At 37.2% G+C, this 25,285-nt stretch overlaps 2 protein-coding genes across 3 annotated transcripts in view; one reads left to right on the top strand and one right to left on the bottom strand.

Moving 5' to 3' along the window:
* The first annotated feature begins 1,174 nt into the window (after positions 1-1,174).
* LOC127658460 (voltage-dependent calcium channel gamma-6 subunit-like) lies at positions 1,175-15,419 on the top strand. Of its 2 annotated transcripts, XM_052147781.1 has the most exons (5): positions 1,175-2,563; positions 6,134-6,896; positions 8,142-8,216; positions 11,836-11,973; positions 13,870-15,419. In XM_052147781.1, exons 2-5 carry the CDS (start codon positions 6,539-6,541, stop codon positions 14,091-14,093), a joined length of 795 nt encoding a protein of 264 aa, XP_052003741.1. In that variant the 5' UTR covers positions 1,175-2,563; positions 6,134-6,538; the 3' UTR covers positions 14,094-15,419. The 2 variants fall into 2 exon arrangements, with proteins under 2 accessions (XP_052003741.1, XP_052003743.1); XM_052147783.1 differs by lacking the exon at positions 1,175-2,563 and having other exon boundaries at positions 4,388-6,896.
* A 1,780-nt stretch (positions 15,420-17,199) lies between these two features.
* LOC127657982 (voltage-dependent calcium channel gamma-4 subunit-like) overlaps positions 17,200-25,285 on the bottom strand; it is a 33,410-nt gene continuing 25,324 nt past the window's right edge. The window contains exons 4-6 of the mRNA XM_052147027.1: positions 22,917-23,000; positions 21,590-21,730; positions 17,200-20,102 (exon numbers count right to left, since the gene is read on the bottom strand). Of these exons, the coding sequence (XP_052002987.1) occupies positions 19,276-20,102; positions 21,590-21,730; positions 22,917-23,000 (1,052 nt within the window). The 3' untranslated portion in view covers positions 17,200-19,275. The remainder of the gene's footprint in view (positions 20,103-21,589; positions 21,731-22,916; positions 23,001-25,285) is intronic.

The following is a 25,285-nucleotide window of genomic DNA, read 5'->3' as shown; positions in this document are numbered from 1 at the left end:
GCACATTGCAAAAATAATTTGGCAAGAACTGGTGAAAGGTTTCAATTGTTTGGCTGATACTGAACTTCTAGGAGTCAATGAGCACTGATTTTATCAGTTTGCCAGGAGAATATAAGAGCCTGAGCTCTTCAGAGAAAAAACTAGTCCCTAGTTTTGCTACTTTTTATGTTTTTAGGTTCATGGCACTATGTCTTTGCAAGATGATTATGAATTTATTTTGAGTCTGTTTATAAAAGGAATATCCTAAAGCATAACTATATATATTCCGTGTGAGTTTTAGAGTTCGGTTTCCACACATTTCTTCTAGTTTTCCTCTACAACCTTGTATGTCATTTTATGAATTAACTACTACTATGTTATATGTTAGTCTATTATTGTGGTATAATTGATTCCAGATGTAACCACTCTTAAATATCATGGGAAGAAAAAAGACCCAAACATCTTTTTTATTGTCTGAGTGGGCTCTGATCTGGACCAGAACAATTTAAAATGTGCAGCAGTTTAAAAGCTGATAGTCAAAAGTCTGGTCCTGCAATACCTGTGTGCTAATTTTCCGACTTCACACATCAAGGTTGTCTCCACCAAAAGAATGGTTGGTTACATAAATACATGTTTTGTTGGCCCAGAAGGGGTCAATTCTGATTGTCTGTTAACAGACAGTTCAGGGCCTAGTTTCCCAAAATCATTGTAAGCCTAAGTAGATCTTAAAATTCATCTTAGTTTTGTTGCCCGTTTCCCAAAAGCATTATCATTTAAGTAGTGCTTGAAAATGCTCATAGATTTACAAGTGCTTTGGAGTAACCGTACACTGCTAAGAACACGGTAAGGATACAGACCTATGCAGACACCTGCAGGACAAATACAAATTGCACCTGATACAATTGAAATTTCTATAGCTACAATTTTAAACTTTAATACCAGAAAATCTGTGTTTTTCTTTTAATAGACAAGTCTAATAATAATAATGATAATAAATAATAACAAAATGCATAAAATTGTTGCATAAAAGAGTATTTAAATGGATGAATACATTAATTAGTAAACAAATAAGTTATTTTTTGGACTAGTTGGTAACCGAAAAGTGGCATGATTGATGCAGACAACTTTATAAATGAAATTCAGAGAGAATAACTAACTGCATGAAAATCATCAGTATATATTGACCAATCCTTGTCGTCTCTTCCTATCTGACACCCAAATGTGCTCTTGCCAGCACTACAAGTTGTGTAGCACTGCACATGCAGCATTGGTGTCACCATTGTCAATGTTGGGAGCAAAGAGCAGACTTCCACTTTATTGGTGAATGTCCTTAAAACGTATCTTCTAAACGTCTCATTTTGCACTGCGTGATAACACGGTGAATCTCGTAATATTCAATGAATGCTTGTAATTAGCAGGATAATACACGGCCTCCACTGTCTTCACTAATCCTGGAAGCTTTCATATTGAGAGAAATTTGTGAAATGAAATATTATACATTCATGCCTGATTATGGAAGCAGATTGTGCAAAAGAAATGGATCGTTCTGCACAAAATTATTTTAAAACCATATGTAAATCTTTTTCTTGAATATTAGACCTAATTAATTACATACTGTATGTATGAAGTTAATTAGGTATAATATTTAAGATTTTTTTTAAACAAATATTAGTGAGGTAAGTTACAAATGATTGTAAAGTTACGCACAAATATAATGAAGTTACAATGACGAGCAGCACTATACATTCACATTTCAGCACTGTCACACGGACAGCGCGTCTCTTAAGTAGCATTTAAAGGGCGTCCTTGCTCGTTCATGTTAAGTGCAGTTTTGGGAAATGCATGTTAACAAATCACGAACGTTTTTAAAATCGGTCATTGAAAACGATCGTTATTGGGAAATGATGCCCAGAACTTCTTTCTTTTGATTTTTACTTCATCATCGCCATACTTTCTAATGCCTTATATTTCATGTCTACCCTATAAATCTTCCAAACCACCTTTCTAACCTTATTCAAATACATCCTTTATTCTTTTGGACACCCCTCATTTTAGTTTCATTCACTTTAATTAGTAGGATTGACAAGCCCCATACAAATAAATAGTTTTCTATGCCACTCTAATGCTTGTGTTCTTAATCAGCTGCTTTCTCTTGCCATATAAACAGTCATCACTCTCTCCTGTCTCTGCAACTGTATCTCCCGCACACTTAATGTCATTAACAGGTGTTTGTCCGAAATAGAACTCTTCCCCATGCACACACACACACAAACATTCATGTATCAACTGACATACACTCAACTTTCTTTCCTAGACACATTCAGAACTCTCACCAACATACACGAGTTCAGAACAGGAAAACCATAAAATCTGGCCATGCACTGAAAAATGATCTTGCTGCAACCATTTTCAGCCTAAGCTGTCATGCATTCCTAAACAGTTTCTACAACTTGATTGCATGAGCCCCACTTCTCTCCGCTTTCTATCTCTCACTGTCTCTCTCACTCTGTATGTCCCTCCCTCCGTTGCCCTCTCAGATGAGTTTTATGTATCTAGTCTTCAGATCTTCAACCATACAGTACAGGTCAGGATTTGATTGCTCTCATTGTTGCTAAAACTTGATTGCTTTTTGGTTCACCTGCTGCAGACATGCTTACTGTTATAGCTTTACTAAATTCTATGTAATGTGACACAATCCTTATATTTAATATTTTAGTATTATAAAGTTAAAAAAATGTATGTGTTAACAGGGTGGCTGGTGGATGATATCTTTTCATTACTTTGCAAGAATTGCCAAATTTTGTCATCAGAATTTAGAATGCATGGATGTATAGATGTGTATTATATATAAAAGTAGAAATATGTGACTTCTGAACTGTTAGAAATGTAATGGATTTTTTGTATTGACCTGAATGAAAATGTGATAGATTTTGAATATTGAGTATGGGACTTGATGTGGCACCGTGGTTTCTAGATTTCTGGAGTCTTTTTCACTGATAAATTGCTTCAGGTACACTGTAAAAATGTCTTTGGTCTCCATGTAAAAAGCTTCTTTGGTCTCCATGTAATTTAGTGTGATAAGAGATGTTTATGCGTGATGTTTAATGTGTGTGTGGTCTGGTATTGAAGCGTAATTACTTAAAAACGATAATTGGTTTCTTCCATTCTGGCTGCCAAAACCGCCTGATGTGTTTCCTTGTCTGCCATCTTGTCTGAGATTTAAGCCAGTATGTCAGCTGGTGTATATGTAAGAGTGTATCAAGTTGGTCTCACCATTAGCTTTATTTAATAAGAGTGATAGGCTTTTCCCTTTTGATCCAAATAGACACTGCTAACAATGTAGCTAACTTATTAGAAGGTAATTGTATTATGAAGAAAAATGACTGACTTGGTGTGTTTTTTTTTTTTTTTTTTTTAAGAAGGTTAATTATAGCCATGTACATTTCCAGGTCATAGTGTTTTGATGATCTGTGGTATCCCAACTGGCTGTAACTTGCGTAATATAACAATTGCACCAGACTCGTTTACTGTATATCTAATAACAACAGTTTGTAGTCAGCTGAAATGCTTATTTTGTTTGCAAACATATACTCTAATGCAGATGTTCCCAACCCTGTTCCTGGAGGCCCCCCAACACCACCATTTTGGATGTCTCCCAAATCAAACACCTGATTCAACTCATCAGCTTGTTAAAGGAGACTCCAAGACCTGGATTGGGTGTGTCAGAAAAGGGAGATATACAAAATGTGCAGTGTTGGGTGGCCTCCAGGAACAGGGTTGGGATTCACTGCTCTAATGCAATGGTTGGATTATTTATAATTATTATTGTTGGACTCCCATATTTATGGACTCTCAGCCAAAAAACAAAACCCAAAAAGTTGTAATCTATAAATTGTAATTGTTTGCCTTGATGAGGATTTATTTTAATACACTGCACAATCATTTTGATCATCGTTTTTGTCTTGTTGTCTAGTAAAAATATCTAAACAGCCATAAAACAAGATGCAATTTCTTGATTAAATTCAAAGGGAAACATTTTTTCTGTTAAATATCTCCCATCTCAAGTCATTTTGCATGTAAATAAGTTTCTTCTTTCTTTCTGCAAAACGAGACAAAAATACTGATTAAGGAAATTGTCTTTTTTCCAGTGTAGTGAATTTACAAGTGCATGTCACCATGATGGCATGCTTTTTGGCTGTGTGCCACATGCTTGTTTTTAGCCTCATTGTCTTTCTATTGGTCCTGTGTGGGTACTTGGCTTCAATAAGCCTTTACAATATAGTACTCCCTCCCTGTATTGGTATAGTGATAATGACTTTAGATCCTCAGTTGGTCTGCTTTCCACACATAAATTAACACCTTCCGCTTCACCTGCCAATCTCCTTTTATCCCTCCTCCTTAACAACAACCATGTGTATCATCTATTAGTTTGTTCAGTCCCTGTTCCCGCTCCTTATCTGTTTTTAGAATATCACAACACTACACACCTTGAATCTCAATATCCATAGATCTAATTGTTACTCTGTACATGTAATCCTCAGGTGTTTATGAGGCCTTAAAATGGCACAGATCAAACCGGCTGGCTGGGAATGTGTTGATATCATGCAGTGTGACCTGGCATAGCTATTGCTCAGACAATTTGACTTAATCTTGACCCATATTAACCTTCCCTGAAAGCTTATTGCCTGTTTGCTTATTTCATCGAAATCAAAGATATAAAGCCAGTTTCCAGTTATTATGGCTGTTCTCTGTGCCACTGCCATTAATAACATTTATGCATTTGGCAGACGCTTTTATCCAAAACAACTTACAGAGCCCTTATTACATGGACAATCCCCCTGGAGCAACCTGGAGTTAAGTGCCTTGCTCAAGGACACAATGGTGGTGGCAGTGGGGCTCGAGCCAGCATCCTTCTGATTACCAGATTACCAGTTATGTGCTTAGACCACTACACCAACACCACTCACAGGCCCCAACACCGCATTTTGGATATCTCCCATTTGGATATATTGGGTGTGTCAGAAAAGGGAGAGATACAAAATGGGGGATTACTTTTGGACAAAAATATATAGAGAAAATTCTATAATAAAAGTTCTACTATTACTGTAGTTTATGCAACATGCAGTCCCTGTATGTGTTGCTGGACACCAGCATATGTTGTTGTTGTTGTTTTGTGGATGCTGGTATGATGGTGTCCCCTCCAGGCTTCTTAACCAGCAAGCCTCCCTTGGTCAATCAGCTTTACCAGGAAGAATTGGTTCTTCTATACCTACATTTTTACAAAATGACTTTTACATGGCTTGTTCTAAGTACCGTGAAATGCACCAGGAACCCTTTTATTCCCTTTCAAAGAAATCATGAGTAAAACGACAGATTATCAGTTTAAGAACACATACTTTTTTGACTTGACTTATGATTCTAACATATGCATTGCATAACTAAATGCTTTTACAAGCTTGATCAAGTGATATTGAATTGTGCTTTGGCATAATTGATATGCAACTGAACGGGGTATGAGTCAACACGTGAGCTGAAAATGTAATAGGCGCACCACAAAATGATGTTTGCGTCATTCAACTTGCATTGTTTGCTTCATTCAACTTGCATTGGCTTTTTATGATACTATTGACAAGTATTGGCTCAAAAGGTAGGTTTTGTTGATTTTATACATAGAGCATTAACCAAAAATCTTTTTGGGTGAACATAAACTCACAGAGTGGACATTTCCCCTCGGAACCACCGCGATAAGCTTAATTAACCAAAAAAAGAATTATATATTCGTCACAGTCACTTTATTAGATCAGGCTGCGTTTTTTGCTGTTGAGCAACATGGCTATGCTGGTCAACCAGCTAGACCAGCACTGACCATCTTGGACCAGTATGGTAATTCAAGATGTTCTTTTCAACAGGGGTATCAAAAGTTCAGTATTATAAGGGGCCGTTCACATTGGATGTGTTTTTGTGTCCATCTGTGCTATTTTTTTTAATTATTTCTTTTTTGTGCAAGAATGCACTCGGTCTGAATGGCCCCTGCAATATTGTTTAGTGACTAATAATTAGGGCGTAGATCTCGTAAAAAATGTATGCTTCAGTCTTTCTGCTTATCTGTACTTACTGCTTTTGAAAACTAGTCTTGTTTTCTTTTCTCCTGCAGGTTCATTAAAAAGAGTTGTCCATCTTCTTTTCACTGCTCTATAAGTCCTCAAGCCAATGTCTCTCATCTCCCAATTATTCCTGTCTAGCTGCTATCAAACCTCTTCTAGACATCAGTCCATTCTCACTCTGTGCTCTTCAGAAATGAGCCTGTCACTTGGATGTCTGGTACACAGGATTCTTTTTTTACATCACAGGACAATTTAATTCACTGTCATCTCCTTTTCCATTTTTGAACTTTCTATTAATACACTGCATCATCTTTTAATTGTTTATCCACCCACCTTATTCCAGTCCATTCTCTCGAGTCTTTAGTCAGTTTTTTGCTGTAGTCATCGCAGTTTGTCCCCTTCCTTAACTCTCCCTCTGGCAGTTTTGCCCCACATCTTAAAGGGTTGTGACTGCCATGTGGTCCAACTTGTTTTTGCAGCAGGAGGAGGATGGGAGAGTAGGTATGGCTGCGATGGGTGGGGCAGGAAGTAAGGGTGGTCGTGGTGTGAAAAGGTCAAGGCCCCCTCGAATGAGCGACAGCCAGGAGGGCAAGATCAAGCTGGCATTTTTCATCACCATCATAGGTGTGACTCTGACAGTACTGGGCTTGGGTACAGAGTTCTGGGCAGAGCTTTCCCAGCCAAAACACTTCAGAAACAACCAGACATGTGAAATGGCACATTATGGCCTTTGGAAATCATGTGTGCGCAAACTATGGGTGTCAGATATTGACCCGGAGAGAGAAAGCTGTGGACCGGTAGAACTGCCTGGAGGTGAGAGCACTCGTTCACTATATTTCATATTCTCACTCACTTATTCACTGGGCTGGCTCAGTTCAGAATAGCATACTACTCACTGTTTCTACCGTAAGTGTACTGTGCACAGTATGCTAATTTTCTACATGCATAGATTAATCTCCTATGACCTACAGTATGTTAGCCACAGTGTGCAGTATACATACAACAAAGCTTATTGAACATGGACTCTGCAATACAATGTAATGCAATTTTATATTAAGTAATCTTTTTAGTTTGAGTTTTAGCTCATTTATTATTGTGAACACATTCTTTATGTATGTATCTGGGTTAGCAGGCAGCACAGAATATCATTATTTTTAAAGACACAAAGTAGAGTTAAGCACAATCAAAACATCACACTGATATTATTAATGACTGTTGATCACTTAAGGAACAGTTCCACTCTCTGGTTGGACCGGTCACAACATATAGGATGACATAATTTCAGCGGAGAATGTACAAAAACAACTTTTATAGCAGTGTTTTTTCCCAGCAAAGTGGAAATGATTTGGCAAAAACTGGAACTTACTTAACAGATATATTGAGAAAGTTTGTTGGTACCTTGCTATTATAAAGAGATGTCCTATTTTCTTGCTCAGTTTTGACATCCATTATATATTTTTAAGAGCTCTGTTCAATTTTACATTACCAGCATTATGCATAACATATCACAAGCAGCTCCGAGCAGTGCTTTAGCTTTACTGTGTGCATATATGCACATACAAATGTGGTGGCGTGGACAGATTGTTGTCAATGACAGCAAATTATGTATCTGTATGTTTGTTTGGGGGGGTCACTGTTCTAGCAGAAAGGTCTTATTGCGCATGGATGGATAAAGCTGACAGCATTATGACTTCCACGCAGATTAAAATCTAAATATAGAGGACATGAGTGCAAAAGCGGGAAGATAAGGATGATGAGAGAGTGATTGTGTATTTTATGTTAACCTGAGTCTGTCTTCTCTCTTCCTTTTTCTGCCCTTCATCTTCTCTTTCCATCTGCCTCACTCTTGTTCCCTCCCACTGCATCTGCCTCCCTCTCTCTCTCTCGTTCTTTCAGTGCCATACCATATGTGAGCGAACTGCTCTGTGTCCTCCGCACATTAATACACAATGATCCTCAAAGGGTTTACAGCAGACAACTGAAGTGCCTTTCTCTGTTTCTCTGTCTGATCTCTATTCTGCACCTTTTGTCCCCCTCCGTCTCAATTTCTGCCCTCAGAAACCAACTGCACATTCTTTAAATTCTTCACTTCTGGGGAGAATGCTGTCATTTTTCAGAAATCAACAGATAAGAGTAAGTTCTGTGGCATTTCTTTCTGTATACGCCTCCCTCTTTTCTCTGTCTTCTGTATGTAATGCTCCTTCTCTTTGTTTTCTTTGCCCTCTCTTCCATGCAGTTTCTCTTTTTGAAAATCATTCATGTGCCTCTGTCCCCCCTCGGTCCATGTTTCTCTCTCTGTCGCCCTTACCGTCCTGGCAAACACAAGGATTTATCATATTTTATCTCTCTTTTCAAGAGATCATTTTAATTTACAAGCACATTGGCAGCAATCATAAGTGAAACAAAATACACTGTATGTCCAAAAGTATGTGTAAACTTTTTGTGAATCAAATGAATATGATTAGGTTGATTAGGAATCCTTCACCCAAAATGAAATTTGTGTCATCATTCAATGGAACACAAAAGGAAAAAATTTAAAAAATTTCACACAGATTTTCACCATATAATGAAGGTGAATAGTTACTCAGGGCTGTCAAGCTTCAAAGAACAACACGTCATGATTTTATGAGTTTTTTTATGAGTCACTTACCTTTCATTATATGTCAAAAAGCCATGGTCTCATAGAATCACATAACTATACCTACATTTGCAAGATTTTTGTGTGGATCATTGTATGAATCGTGGTACTTTTCTGATAAAAAAAAAAAAAACTTTTATTCCCTTTTAATCCCTTGTAAAACAGCAGATTTTCAGTTACTAAACTCCTTTCACCCTGTTGGTTACACAATGCTATCATTTGACATCAAAACTTTTATTAGATCACATGACTTTTACTTACTTAGATTTTAATATTTCCATTACGTAATCAACTTGTTCAAGGGGTGTTTAAATTGTGTGCTAGCTCAACTGATGAGAGCATTTCACATGCAATGTTAAAGGGATAGTTCACCCAAAAATGAAAATTCTCACAGCTGACACACCCTCTTGGCATCCAAGATGTGTATTTATTACTTCTGCAGAACACAAATTAAGATTTTTAAAAGAATATCTCAGCTGTGTAGGTCCTCACAATGGAAGTGAATGGGTGCCAAAATTTTGAAGCTCCAAAATCCACATAAAGGGAGCATAAAAGTAATCCATTTGACTCCAGTGGGATTTTAAATCCATGCGTTTAGACACAATATGGGTGAGAAACAGATTTTTTTTATCATACATTCTCCTCTATGCCCAGTAGGGGGCGATATGCATTAAGACTGTGATTCACCAAAAACAGAAGAAGCAGAATGGGAAATTGAAACTGAAGTGGAGATTATTTGGAGGACTTAAATATTGATCTGTTTCTCGCCCATACTTATCATATTACTTCTGAAGATATGGAGTCTTATGGAATACTTTTATGTTGCCACATCACATGATCAGTGGATATTTTGGAGAAATAATTACCATTGGCTAGTCAATTTTAGTTTTTTACTCACCAGACTTTTAATGACATGTAAGTTTAATGCAACTAAAAAAAAAAACAAAAAAAACAAAATTGACAAACAGAGAAGGGGGCATCTTCACATGTAGATAGTATTCATACATATATATATGACTTCACACAATATAGTATGCAGCATTGTACATTTTATTTTGTATTTCACTTTTAATCATTTTAAACACATTTGAGCTTTTTAAAAAATGTACAAATTTCACCTTCTGTCAATTCATAGGATGTCATAAAATAGCATTTTTATTTTTATATAAATAATTATTATTATTATTTTTTTTTTTTTTTACAAAATACAAGATTGGACCCTAATAATTAACATAAATTGTAATTATATTCTTGTAATTCTATTATAACATTACAGATTTATAATTTAGATGCTACTATATAAAAAAATACTATGCAAAAAAAACAAACCCTAGCATAGATGCGCATTAGCCTATTTGTTAAATTCTTTAATATTTACAGTGTTTTCTGAAGTTAAAATATTTCCTAATGTATGACTAAATATTTATGTATTTACACATTTATTTTTTGTTGAATGTTTTTATATGCACTTATGTGATTTACATTGAGTTTACATTGTCATGAATAATGAGCACTAAGTTGGTACTGTCTCTTTCAGACCATGGCTGCTCAGCAAGCATGTGTTTACAGCTGAATTAGTGCAGCGCATATTAACGAGAGAGAAGTTGCAGTTGTTTTTACCTCATCCGTTCTATATGCTATTAGAATTTATGTTTATTTTCACCAACTGACTGTAAATAACTGAAGGAATATTAAAAGAAACATGAAATGACAGGGATGTGTGGGTTTCATCTAGGGCTGGGATAAACGATTATTTTTTAAACGATTAATCTAGCGATTATTTTTTCGGTGCATCGATTAATCTAATGATTCATATATTTTTTTTCCAGTTCGATTCGATTATCTCCCCAATAATTGACTAATAGCAATGGATACATGTTGATTACATATCTGAATGAAAAAAAACATGAATTCCTTAACATTACAATATATGTTTATTGCTCTTAAAATCCCAAAATAAAAGACTATACAAGTGCAAAGTAATGCATTCTTAGTCAGGTAGCATTCAATAAAACCTTGAAGCCTTGAAAACACATAGACCTAGCTTACTGAAAAAAAAGTGCATCTTGTAATTCTTTCAGATTAAAATAACAACAACTTGATGTCTGGCATTCAATAAAAAAATAAAAAGGTCCCCCAGAATACTTGTTTAGAGCAATTGAAAGAATACAGTAACCAATGTAAACTTGAGGGCTTTAAGTTAATACAGACAGTGCTTTTCCAACAAAAAAATAAATAAAAATTAACAGCGACAGTGGAAGCCAGCAGCCTGTCATGGGTCCTTCCTGAACCAACAGAATTGAACATTTATGTTGAAAACACATAGTCCTAGCTTACTGAAAAAAGTGCATCTTTTGGGCCCCAGGGCGTAAGCCCGTGCATTAATGCGGCCCTGATAGTCACACAGCGGACATTATGGTTAGGGTTTCTAACCTACAATGGACTCGGAACTGCTGCAATATGTGTAAGGAGCCACATAATATAATTTTGCAAAAATGTAACTGTAGTCATGTAATTTTTATGAGATCAGGCTGCGAGATCCATTTTATAGTTTTTTATATAGAACTTGGCTGGCCTCCATAAAAACCTTAACCTCATTTAACACGTTTGAGATTAATTGGAGTGCTGACTGCGAGCCATGCCACATCACTGATGCTCCTGTATCTGTATGGAAACAAATCCATGTTTCAAAATCTAGTGAAAAACCTTCCCAAAAGAGTGGAAGCTGTTAGGAAGCACCAACTCCCTATTTAATTCCAATAGTTTTTGCATTTACATTTACATTTATGCATTTGGCAGACACTTTTATCCAAAGCGACTTACAGAGCCCTTATTACATGGACAATACCCCTGGAGCAACCTGGAGTTAAGTGCCTTGCTCAAGGACACAATGGTGGTGGCTGTGGGGTTCGAACCAGCATCCTTCTGATTGCCAGATTACCAGTTATGTGCTTAGACCACTACACCACCACCACTCCACCACTTTTTATATGTGTGGTGTTTGAGTGTCCATGTACTTTTGGCCATACAGTTTAGTGTTGGTAAAATTGAGATTTTTGTAGAAATCAATATCAAAACAAACCTGACTGTGCTTGCTTACTCTTTCTCTCTTAGGTTTGCATATAGCTTCAGCAATGTTGGCTTTGCTCAGTTTGTTTCTGATGGTCATGGGCTGTCTGTGTATCACCATGTCCATCAGTAAGAGTGTGCCCTTCTTCCTCAAGCCTGCTACTGTCTGCTTCGTCCTCTCAGGTAAAACTCCAGAATAAACCCCAATCCACTGCAATAAAGTATCCTTAAAACAACGTTCAGCTGCATTAAACACCTGATAACCTCATAATTAATCTGCTGTAAATCTGAATTAGTTATGGAAGAAGCTCATATTAATTGAGGTGTCAATGTTCTGAATAAAATGGATGATTTGTCAATGGTCAAGCACACTGTGTCCCATTGCTGGGATTCTGGGTTCTAAACATCAAAGCAAGGCAACTCAAGAAATACAGCTGGCCATATTTCAGGGTGGGTGCACCAGTCATACCTACTCCCTTAAAGATATTAATTGAATAAGTGTTGTGAGATATCTCACCAGTCTCTGTGACAGCTGCAGACTTTGTAAAAAGCAAACAAATATCTGCCTGTGGACCGCAGACATTGATGCTTTTCACCTGTCAATCATTTTGCTCGTTCTCATAGTGTTGTATTTGAAGCAGATAATTGAAGCTATGATTCATAATGTTTGTCAGTTGAGGGTGCTCTTGTGCTACTGTTGAATTTGACAGCCACAGGAACAAACAATGCTGCTCTTTTGCTCAGGTTTGGCCTCAAAATTATTTTTGGAAGGTGGGGTTTTGGAATGAGGAGGCGTGGCTAATTAAACTGCTCAGTCACGTGAAAGTTTCAGAATGCTAAAATCACTTACAGCACCTTTAAAGCTCTTAAAATGAAAAAGTACCACTGTAATGCCATAAAAGTGGTACATTTGACTGGTGCACTTTATTTTAAGTCTTCTGAAGACATATGATAGAAGCCTTAGAAGAAGCCTTTATTTTGATCACACCGTATACATACATTTTTGCATATATATACAGTGAAATGTATTTGGTTTCACATATCCCAGCTAAGCTGGTGTCAGTGTGCAGGGCCAGCCATTATACGGCGCCCCTGGAGCAGATAGGGTCAAGGACCCTAGTGATAGCCTAGTGTGACGAACAGACCGAAATTTAAAAACACTATAAAATAAAAAAAGTATCTTTGAGCAAACATAAAAATTTATAACTCAACCTGATGCAGTAAGATTTTTGGTATCTCTCAACAACTTTTGATAATTGTCCTCAAAAAAATGGCTGTTTAGTCAATGTGAATTTGTTTGTTCAAATTCACATTGCATTGTACTAATTTCACAATGTGAGAACTTTTATTTTTTTACCATTTAAAGTACTTTTATATGAAGTTATCAGCAATCTTTGCCTCTGAAGAGAGAGGTATGTCTTGTGAGGCAAGGCAGTTAGAACAATTGTTTGTTGTAGACACACAATAGACCTCAATCCTTAACAAACAATCCTCAATAACTGTGACAATCAACGTTAAAAGATAAGCTCCTAACATCACCACACAACTATTAACTAACAGTGCCAAAAAAAAAAAAAAAAGCATAAAAAAGCCAGCAAACAGCAAGGAACAAGCCTAAAACACTAACCACTTAATTTATTCATGTTGCAATGCATGCTGGGAACTCAAACATTAGCAACACTGTTCAAAATGAAATTGTTTATTCAGACAGCTACTAGTTGGGACAACATTTGCGCACTAACATTTTTATATAGATGTAAAGTAAAGTAAATTTTCATTCATTTCTGTGACTCAAATCACCCAATAAGCTGGATAAAATGCAATTTCAGTTTTTACAGTGTAGTTATACGCTGAAACTCTTCACCTCCGCTGGAGATTACAAATCTCATTTGCATTCATTAAATGTGCCGCATCAAGAAAAGGTGCACCAGGTTTGATGTCAGTGATATTCGTCAAACATTACTGGTTTGCTGTTTGATGTCATTGATGTCAAACCTGGTGTAACGGTGAAAGGGTTAAACTATACCTTTTTAATTAATGAACCTTTCATCTCCATTACCCTCTCACCACTCTCCTTAGGTATCCTGGTGCTGTTATCCATCATTGTTTTCCACCAGTCTGTACTGGCCCTACTGGCAAGTGATCACAGTATCCCTCTCCATTATGAGCTGTCCTGGTCAGTGGCATGCATTGGCTCGGCTGGGGCCATTCTCATCTTTGGAGGGTTAATGTTCCTGTTACTTTCCCTCCCCTACAACCCCCTGGAGAAATGTTTCCATCAGCACGGCAGTAGCAATGCCTAGCTCTCAGGGGGACTGCTAGAAAATGAAGTAGCAGAAGATCTTTTATACTCTGATGCTCCTAAAGAAGATATACATTTATGTTATAAATGACTTGCAAACTGTTGAATATAAAGAGTAGACAATTTCCATAATGTTTTGCCATAGCTAGCACACGGGCATTACAATTGCTTGTCAATAAGGTTAGAGATGTTGAAGGGATGGTTCACCCAAAAATGAAAATTCTGTCATCATTTTCTCACTTCCATTTTGTTCCAAATCTATATGACTTTCTCTCTTCCATGGAAAACAAATTGAGATGATAGGCATAATGTTAACATCCGTAACCATTCATTGTATTTTATTTTTTTTCCATGGAATGAAAGTAAATGGTGACCCAGATTTACACGATCTGCCCAACAATTTATTTGGACTTCAAGGGAAGAAAAGGTAACATGCGATTGAACTGAATAAGGTTGAGTAAATGGTGACAGAATCTTCATTTTTGGGTGAACCATCCCTTTAATGCATATACACTGATATTTTTATGATGGCTCTGTACATAAAATCAGTGACCAACAAATCTGTTTACTGTCTCTTTAAGTGCCCCAGTTACACAGAGTGCAATGCTTCTATGCTTTGTCCAATTATCTGCATTACTGCGTAGTAAGAGTAGATTGACGTGATATGTTGTAGAGCACTAGAGTTTGTACTACAGTGACTGCTGATTCTTTGTTTAGAAATAGGACATCTTTGCTTTGGCTTTAATCTTAGCTGTTAGTTTATGCTAGTTAGTGGAGATTTGGCAGGTGATCCAGCATAGCCATGCTGTTTACTAGTAAAACTTGGCTTACAAACCTGGTCGACCAGCATGGTCTTTCTGGTGAAGCTGGTTGACCAAGAAAGTCTTGCTGGTTAAGCAAACCAGTATCACAAAATGTGTACCATTGACCAGCTACTGATCTTTTCAGCAGGGTTTTCAATAAACCAAGTAATCAGTAGACTAGATACCATATTGTCCATTCAGAGATTTATTAGGATGGTGTATTATTTGTACTAATGTTGAATTAAGCTAAATACCATGCATATGAAACAGATGCATTTCTATTATGTGTTTAAAAATGATGTATGAAAAATAATGATGTGGAATAGAAAGACTCTGTTGAGCCACAACTCTGTGTAAATAATGTGTTTGTTCAGTGTACTCTAGAATGTGAGAGACACTGTTAAACTATTGTCCCTTTCTTTTGTTTGTTCTTCACTTCCTTGTTTCTGTCTCTCTCTCTATTTGTCACATTGTTTCACATTCTCTCATTTTGCTTGAATAATAAATCTCTTTCACCCAAGAAAGTTTCCTGCACCCTCTCCTTCGCTTGTTTCTTAATCGCACTCCTTCTCTTTTGACACTCCCTCAGTCTAAAATTAGTGCATTGCTCATCTAAGCACATCATGTTGAAGTGGATGAGAAATATTATCCTAGAATTTCAAGTATGCCCCCCCACAACGTTCTCTCGATGCTGATTGCACTCCTCAGTGTCTCCGAGGATTTGGGGGGAGCTGTTGTTTCCCAGCGTCTGCCCTTCCATTCCTCCTCTCCCACCCCAGCTCTCAGTGAGCTGTTTGTGAATGTAGTGGTAGTACATTTGGGAAGTGTGGAAAGGTCTTAGCCTCGGTTATCCGCACTTTGTTTCTTGCCCAGCTGCTGCCTAACTGAAGCATACATCCCATGCAAAACTATCTAGATCCTCTATAACCACAAAAACAACAGGTCACCATGTTCCTGGAGGTATTTTCTACAGTGTGCTTGTTCATTCAATTTGGTAAGTCTTTATCAGTGCAGAACAAGAATAAATTACAATTTACAATGTACAATGGGAGAGTTTTGGTTGATCGGCTGTGGTATGGTTAATTAGTATGGGTGGGTGCAGGAGTAGGGAAATTGGAGCCCGAAGGTTGACACTCAACCCAGCGGTCTGCTTGTATATATAGACCTTTAACAGTGCTTGTCAGAGTATCAGGCTGTTCTTTAAATTTTTTTTTATGTTGCCAAGCACAACAGGTTCAGATCTCAGAGTGCCAATTTTTAATTGCTGGTCCGTTGACAAAAATAAACAAACCAATGAATGATGCTATTACGATTTTTCCTAAGTTGTGTACCACGGAACTAAGAATACATCAAGGGTTTGGAACAAGATGAGGGAAGCAGAAGGTTGTTGACTTACAGTTCATCAGTCATATTTATTGCATAAATACATATGGAATGATTAACCAATTTTGTTCTCTGACGTTTCCTTTATTTATTTATTTATTTTATCCCCTTTTCGCCCAATTCCCGATTTTGCATTCTCAAATTAATTATTACGAGTTGTTATGTGACTATGTTGAGGTGGTAAGAACACAAATATTTGTTGGTTTGTTTAAGCATATGCCCAGAAAACAAGTTTATATAAGCTCCCTCTATCCAGTCCTCCAATAGTGAAGGAAGGGTGGCATACTGTTGGGGATCATATGGAATTTAGTCTCTGCTGATACAAGCAGCCTTCCGCTGAAAAAATACAGAATAGTTGGTCACCAACTTTATTTGTATTTTGGATGCTGATCCCACATGGAATATTCCAACAAGATCTAGTGACTACGGACACGTCCACACAAATTTGTTGTCAGAAACTTGTTTTCAAATGTATGTGGTACTAGAGAGCGTTTTAGAATGTCTAAATAGTTTGTGCAGGACAACACCATTTGAGTTTGGATGAGAGTGGAAACGCAGCAGTCAAAATCATGGCAGGGCCTGACTTAACACGCTAGAGTTCCTTGTTCAACCAGCTTTGCCAGCTTAAACTTGCTTGCAAACACCTTGGCTATGCTGGTTCACCAGCTACACGAGAATGGTAATTCATTTTGGTATAAGCTGGTCTTTTCAGCAGGGCCTACTCAGGTGAATATCTTAACATTGTACACTTTTATACTCTCCCAAAACTATAGACATCTAAAGACTGATTCTGCAACATAAATAGATCATTTCTGCAAAGCCTGCTTCAATGGAGGACATTAAAAAAAATTGCCATTTTTTTATGGCATTATTAGAAAGAAAGAAAAACACACACAAATGACATTACTCGTAGATTGTCTGTTTTTTGTTTTATATATAAAATTCATGCAATACAGTGTTAGTTTATCACACATTAAGATAAACCATATTGTTTTCTCTAGATATATGTACAGTATTCTCCACTACATACCATTTATAACTGACCACATAAATGCTGTCTGTGTAGTTTTTCACAATTTTTATGAATTAAAAATGACCCCCAGTTGCAGGAGGTTGTGTGGTTTGATGCCCATTTACACTCTATGAGGTGGTGTCCCGTGGAGACCTCTTGTTGGCTGGGATCATGAAGTAAAGGTTAGCAGAATGTTCCCATTTATAATCTCTCATTAAGAGAAGCAGAAAGGTCAAAGGGAATCAGGTGGAGCACAGTGAGTTTATTTATTTATTTATTTATTTATTTATTTATTTATTTTTGAGGAGCATTGCCTTGGATGCTGTCATGATCACAATGAAGGGATAACACAAATGACACAGGGTGTGCATCTCATCTAGCTTCCTACGTCATGAATCAGTATACTGTAAAAATAGGAATTCGGGCATTGGCCAGGGTGTTGATCTATTGAACATCGGGACACTTATGACTCAATCACCTGCGACACCATTACATAGGTCACGTATTTGATTGATTAAAGCCGGTATTAATCAAAAACTTTGCTGTACAAATGACACTATCGTGCATTTTTGTGGTGTTATAATGAAAGATAAATGACTTAAAGAAAAATTACAAAGGAGTGCATTTTTTTATAATTAAGATTAAGATTGTTTCCTTTTCATGCACATTATGGATGAAATTTATTATGAACAATCTATTTTAAACAGAAAATAAGGCTTGAGAGACTTCAGAAATCCTGACGACATTTCCGGAAAGGAAGCAGAGTGAGCAGTGCTTCTCCCTAGTTTGTATGGTGCATTCTGGGATATTATAGGTAGCAAACTTTAGCGCACTGGAATAATTTAGCAAATGGGACACTCATAGAAACGTCAGACTCTGGTTAGTCCCCTGACGACTGAAAAAGGGAGCTGACTAAGCACACCCAGGGCATGCCCCCAACAAATGAGTGTAGCCCAATCAGAGCTCAAGTAAGACAATGTCTTCATACATATTCAAACATGCCCTCCAACCAATTCGGCCCTTTCCAATACATAAAGGCCCCATCATGTCTGTAATCTTTTGATTTTAACAAAAGTAAATATTTGTACAAATACACTGATGCGTAAATAACATTGACATTTCAAAACATTCTTTTTAGTTTTTTTTTAAACTTCTTGCAACCACACAACAGCAAATCATTGATTTTACAATTCTGTTATTTAAATGACCCTTAAATTTCTCACCCTTTTGAAAATCACAGTTTTGGGTTGACGTCCCTTTTCTGAACATCATTTACCCCTTGTTCTATACAAACGTATCCTCTCTCCCACTTTGTCCAAGTGAGGGATTGTATTAATGCCCCAAAACAAAGATTTTCAATTCAACAAGTGCTACCTTCTACTGCTAACAATGATTATAACAAAAATAATATGATGGAAGGGTTATATATATAAAACTTTTTCATTTTGACACTTTGTTGCTGATTTGTTTGCTGAGCTGGAAGACAGATATACAGATATTACATACTAAATTGCATGTTATCAAAGGGTATAAAATAAAACTTTTTTAAAATAAATAAAATGCTTTCACAAAGTTAGTTGTAATAATCTCATTCTCACACTTAATAAACTCATGTTTCCGCAGTGCTCCGTATCACATGTTTTGGAATCACAGTCAACATCTTTGTAAATCAATCATTCAAATCATTCAAAATGTTAAGCAATTATTAAACTTGGTCGTAATGACAACAACACTTCACCATCTTGAAATTCCACATCTCTAAAATCAAAGCAAAATAATAAACATCACAGTATCCCATGATTATTGTTTCAAGTTAAAACATGTTACAAAACATTAAAGAAAACACATGAGTGTTGTTGTTATTATGAGCCGTTTATCATTCTTTTATTCTATATTTTTCATAAAGTGAAATCTTTGTCAATATAGAGAGAGTTATTTGCCTTGTTTCTACGCTTTTGCACTTTTTCAACTCCTCCAACTACTGACTACACTGGTGTAGTTTTCCTGTTTAGTGTGTTGGAGTTACTCTCTCGGTCACCTTTCCCTAACCTATCCAGCGTTCCCATCCCTCGTTCTCTCTCCATTGTAGATAAAGTAAAAGGAGGAGGCTGGGAGGAAGGGATGGAGTTGCTGAGTGGAGCACTGGAGTTGGAAGAATTCTGGACCACTGAAGGATTGTGGGATTTGAGCGAGGGCAGCGTCCCACTCATCATCATGCCTCCTCCTCCACCCCCTCCGCCCTCCTTGGGGAAGCAGTTGTGCAGCTGGTATAGTGTGGCACGGTCCACTGTGCCGTACAGTGGAGGGGCACCCAGTCCTCCTATACCACCCAGTTTGGGGTCTCGGGAGAGGGTGTAAAGGGAAATATCGCCTCCTGGCAGAGCGGAGCGGGAGTTGGGTAAAGTGGACACAGAGATGGGCCCCTGGGAGAGTAAAGCAGAGGGGGGCATTCCGTAGTTCTTACTGCCTGGAGGGCCACCCACGGGGGATGGGTCTCGGGAGCGTGAGGGGTCAGTGGATCGAGAGCTGGAGCGTGATCTTCGACGGAAGCGATAGCTTGGGAGTCGTAGCATGGCATGAGTTGTGCTCTTAAAGATATCGGTGCGTGAGTTGCAGCGAAGCTCCTTGTTCTTCTCGATGTAGATGTTCACCGCCAACACGCCCACCATCTCAGCCAGGATGAAGGACAGCCCACCAAAGTAGAAAGACCAGCCGTACGAGTACTGCCATTTTTTATCCTCATCCTTCTTTGGAGAAATGTCACCCAGGGCAGCAGAAATGTACACTATCACACCAATGATGTTACTTAGTCCTAAAATGTAGGGGCCAGAAACATGCCAACTGATCAAAATTTGCCATTGCCAGTATCCAGAAATGTCATGCATTCATGTATGTCATGTTCAATCTCACAGTCTTACTAGGGCTGCCATTCAATACAATTTTTACATTGAAATCGAATCGCATTTAACCGCATATAGGCTATCAATATTTATTTTAGAAAGGCCCCCAAATCATGATAATTCAATATAACTTAAACAAATGATTTAAATAAATAAGTATTTATTATAAATATATAATAATTGAGATTGAAATGTTTTGTATTATTGTAGCAGATTAGTCAAGCATTGAATAGTCAATACAAAAAATGGCTTAAGAAATTAACATATTGTTTTTTTTTTTTTCCCCATATTACTGAACAAGCCTTCAGTCGGCAGCAATCCATTTTGTTTGTTGAGCTGGTCAATCTGTCCTGTTCTCACATGACATGTTCTTGAATTCCGTCTGTGCTATTTTTAACTGTTAGTCGATGTAAATATGCGTCAGATGAACGCTTTTCTGTGTCATAAACGCTGATTTGTTTAGACACTTTATCAAGTTAAATGTAGTAGTACTCGTAAAATCGCATCTCAAGATCCCTGCATTCTGATGTGCTGAGCATGTCTGTGTGACCGGCTCTTATTCCATGGCTATGCTTCCTGTGAGGTTTGATTAGGCACGCTGACTGGCCTCTGCTGACACAGTTACATGTACTTCAAGTTTTTATTACAATATTTATATACGGTTCAGGAGGGATAATTTATTGCATACATTTTTTTTTAAACTCCAGGAAAGTCTGCACAAATTTAATGAGCTCGCCACAGAAATAAATGGGACATTTCAAGCTACATGCTCTTCATCAGACGCTGCCCTCACTTTTGGATGTGCATACTTTCTATGACTTTTGATAAAAACATTTTGACACATAATTGTTTTATATAATTAATTGCACTAAATTGATGCATTAAATTGACAGCCCTAATTCTTATAATTAAAGGGATTGTTCACAAAAAATGAAAATAGTGTAATTTTCTCACCCTCATGTTGTTCCAAACCCACTTTCTTTCTTATGCTGAACACAGAGGAGATATTAGGCACAATGTTAGTCTCTGTCACCATTCACTTTCATTGCATCTTTTTTTTCCCACACAATGAGAGCGAATGGTTCCCAAGGGTGTCAGGCCAGCACAACACAAGGGTACGTAAATAAATACAGAATTTTCATTTTTGGCTGAAGTAACCCTTTAAGAATATTCTATAAAGGAGTCTTCATCAAAGAAAATGTGTTTTAACATTAAACAAAAACATCATGTTCACATAAATGCAATTATGGACAATATTTTACTGAACATTTGAATGAATTCTATTGTATTATCTATTCTGAGCATACAGTATGCTGAACAGATAAAACTGTTCAGCATACTGTAAATTTGACATTTACTCCTGAACTGACACACATCCACACACACAATGCAATTTCACCTGCTGCTACAAAAAGGATGCCAGCACCCAGCACGATGTTCCTTTTGCTCTTATAGAAACGACTGGCTGCGATACAGACCCCTCCCATTAGCAGCAGGATGGCACTAAGAATGGGAAAGATGTTGGAGGCCCGGACCACTCCTGCAGAGAAAGACAGATAGAGAGAGGCAAAGAATAGTGGTGTAGAGAGACAGATGGGAGGGTGAGAGATGGAGAGCATTGGAAAAGTGAGACATGATAAGTACAGAGTAGTTCAGGGTTTTAACACAGTGCATTCTCAGTCTTAACACAATATATATATATATATATATATAAAAACTTATATAACTGAGCTAAAATGCAGCATCTGTGTAATTAAATCATGCTGTTGTACTGTGTGTCAGAGTGTGTGAGGAATTACTCAGAGGAGAAATGTTCCACTGAGAATTCAGCATCCCATCTGGGACTACTCAAGCTGGGACAGTGCAAGGAAATGCCATGTAAATATCAACCAAAATGCCAACCTGTGTGCATGCATGCATTTATGCTTGTGAAATGTATGCCTGCACACTGGAAACTGAAGCACAGAAATATCTGTGAGTATTTCAGGGTTTATGAGGCATAGGATTACATTTTCAGGATAACTGTGCAATTAAAAAAACTACACTCTACAATATGTGTTTTTCTTTGTGTATACATCACAGAAGCATAGGAAGTTTAAAGGAATAGTTCAACCCACCCTGTAAAAATAATTCTGTTATTATTATATTACTATTATTATATTTTTACTCACCTTCTTGACATTACAAACCTGTATTTGTTCTGTGGAACACAAAAAAGGAAGTTTTAAAGAATCTTCTCATAGATCTTTTCCATATAATGACCACATTCATAGTGACCATGGGCTGTCATACCACATTCCAATACCTAGAGAGTTTTGATCAAATTCAACTTAAGTCATTATTCACTGAAAATCTTAAGCTTCGCTACAGCTTTCAAATAAAAAAAGGCACCTATTGTGCAGGTTGTAACATCATTGGTTCAAAAATATTTTGTAACCAGTCATTATGACGTCAAGCCTGCAAATGAAATGTCACTGTATGGAAAAGATCTATGTCAAGAATCTTAAAAATTATATATATATATATATATATATATATATATATATATATATAAAACCATTCAGGTTTGGAATGAGGGTAAGTAAATAATTACAGAACTTTCAGTTTTGGTCGAACGATTCCTTTAAGTAAGTTTATCTCTGTTGCGGCATTCCAGCAGAAATGCTTTGTCATGATTTTTGTCATGATTTTCAACTTTCTTGTTCAAATAAAGGAGAGCCTCTTACGCAGGACGTATTCAGCTCCATCATGATCAAAGTCTGCGTCCTCTGGGAAGTGGTTAATCTGGGAGCACACACCACGCTTCACCCCTACAAGCATAGAAATGAGAACATCATATCTTAGACATTTCAGCAGTAACCTTCACATATTGTGCATTTGTTAATTCTGAGGTTAATTGAGAGTGAAATGCACCATGTCCTATCTTACCAAAGGGGGGCACCAGAAGTACTAAGTAAACATTAAAAGAATTTGTTAAAAATAATAATAAACTATGTTTGATCACAGGATCATGTAATGAACTAATCCACAATAAGAATAGTGTACAAACCCCCTAACGCTAGCCATAAGCATAAATGTAACATGAACACAAAATCTAACCCAAAAATCTGACTGGTTAACAGAAATGTATGAGGACCAACAAAGAAGTTGATCCAGGAATGAGTACTACTTGGCAAAATCACAGTCACCGGTAGATTAGCACCAAACCAGCACTAACCAGCCTGTACCTGCATGGAAATTTGTGCTGGCCTAAGTTGTTTGTTTGTTTGTTTTTTCAGCAGGGGTGAACAGGATAATCTGGGATAACCATTTTGACTAGTTCTTAAAGATATTGCCGCTTGCATAAATGGCCTCAGGTCTTTCCTATAGATACTTCAATCAAGCAATCACCCACAGAAATGAGAATAATTGAGAAGAACTGATCTACAGACACTAATGGGATGTTGACCCTGCTTACCATGACCTTGCTCTTTCTTTTTAGGACAACTGTTCTGTTAGCTATGTGCACAAAAAAAAAAAAAAAAAAAGTGGTATTAGCCTCAACAATTTATTGCTTTGGCTTTACAGCAGTAGAGGAGTCCAGACAAAGGGTAGAGCAAGGCCCAATAAATGTGTGTATCTATAGTAGAGTAGCTTCGTCCCAAGATGCACACTTCTGCACAATTCTAAGACATTATGTAGTGTAAGTAGTGTGAGTAGTATATTCACACTGAAAATACAACAAGAATAGCACCTGGATGATGTAATTCTTCAACCAAAAATCTGAGAGTGGAATGTTGGATTCTTCTTGATATAGTGTATAGTGTATAGTGTATAGTGCATATTGTATAGTGAATAGTGTATAGTGCAAAGTGTATAGTGTACAGTGCATAGTGTATAGTGTATAGTGCATATTGTATAGTGAATAGTGTATAGTGCAAAGTGTATAGTGTACAGTGCATAGTGTATAGTGTAAGTGCATAGTGTATAGTGCATAGTGTATAGTGCATAGTGTAAAGTGTATAGTGCATAGTGTGTAGTGTATAGTGCATAGTGCATAGTGTATAGTGCATAGTGCATAGTGTATAGTGCATAGTGTATAGTGAATAGTGTATAGTGCATAGTGTATAGTGCATAGTGTATAGTGTAAAGTGCATAGTGTATAGTGCTTAGTGTATAGTGCATAGTGTATAGTGCATAGTGTATAGTGAATAGTGTATAGTGCATAGTGTATAGTGCATAGTGCATAGTGTATAGTGCATAGTGTAAGTTTATAGTGAATAGTGTATAGTGTAAGTGCATTGTGTATAGTGTATAGTGCAAGTTTATAGTGAATAGTGTATAGTGTAAGTGCATAGTGTATAATGCATAGTGTATAGTGCATAGTGTATAGTATATAGTGCATAGTGCATAGTGTAAGTTTATAGTGAATAGTGTATCATTTGAAACAGCTAATCAGCGTAACTGTTGTCACAAGCTAAGCAGCCTTTGCTGTTTGAATTAATTTGTCTGCTAGCATCCATTCTGACATTCATTATGCAGATACAAAATGGCTGCTGTTTCCACTTCACCTGCCCTTAATTGTGTTTCTACTAAGCATCCATCTTGGCTCTAATCCCCTGGAGAAAGCAAGTATGTTTTGACCTCTAAACAGTGCCAAGTGTGCTGTGTAACACTGCAGCTACCAAAAAGGGCAAAGAAAGAGATAAAAGTGAGGATATAATGAGATTGAGAGAGAAATAAATTGAGAGAGGAGAGAGAGAGAGAGAGAGAGAGAGAGAGAGAGAGAGAGAGAGAGAGAGAGAGAAACCGAGCTGCTGTGGTGATTGGGGCATCAGAGTTATCTTTAATTAAATGCTTTGTTATCAGAGAGCTTAGCCATAAGGCTAAATTAGCAGAGCACAATGGCTGGCTGCAGGCGGAGTGGAGAGCGAATTACACGGGGATGAGTGAGAACATCCCTCTCTGTTGACCTCTCAATGCAATCAACTCAGCCTTTCAAGGCCTTTAGAGACTTTTGTGCTATGCTCTTACTCTGAAAGCTCTTTAGCTGTAAATGCTCATATCCGGGTTGAGGATGTGTATCAAATTTCTTTTTTTAATGATTTTGTATGAA

Source organism: Xyrauchen texanus, chromosome 17, assembly GCF_025860055.1.
Source record: "Xyrauchen texanus isolate HMW12.3.18 chromosome 17, RBS_HiC_50CHRs, whole genome shotgun sequence".
Lineage (NCBI taxonomy): Eukaryota > Metazoa > Chordata > Actinopteri > Cypriniformes > Catostomidae > Xyrauchen > Xyrauchen texanus.
This window is presented reverse-complemented; position numbering and strand designations above follow the sequence as displayed.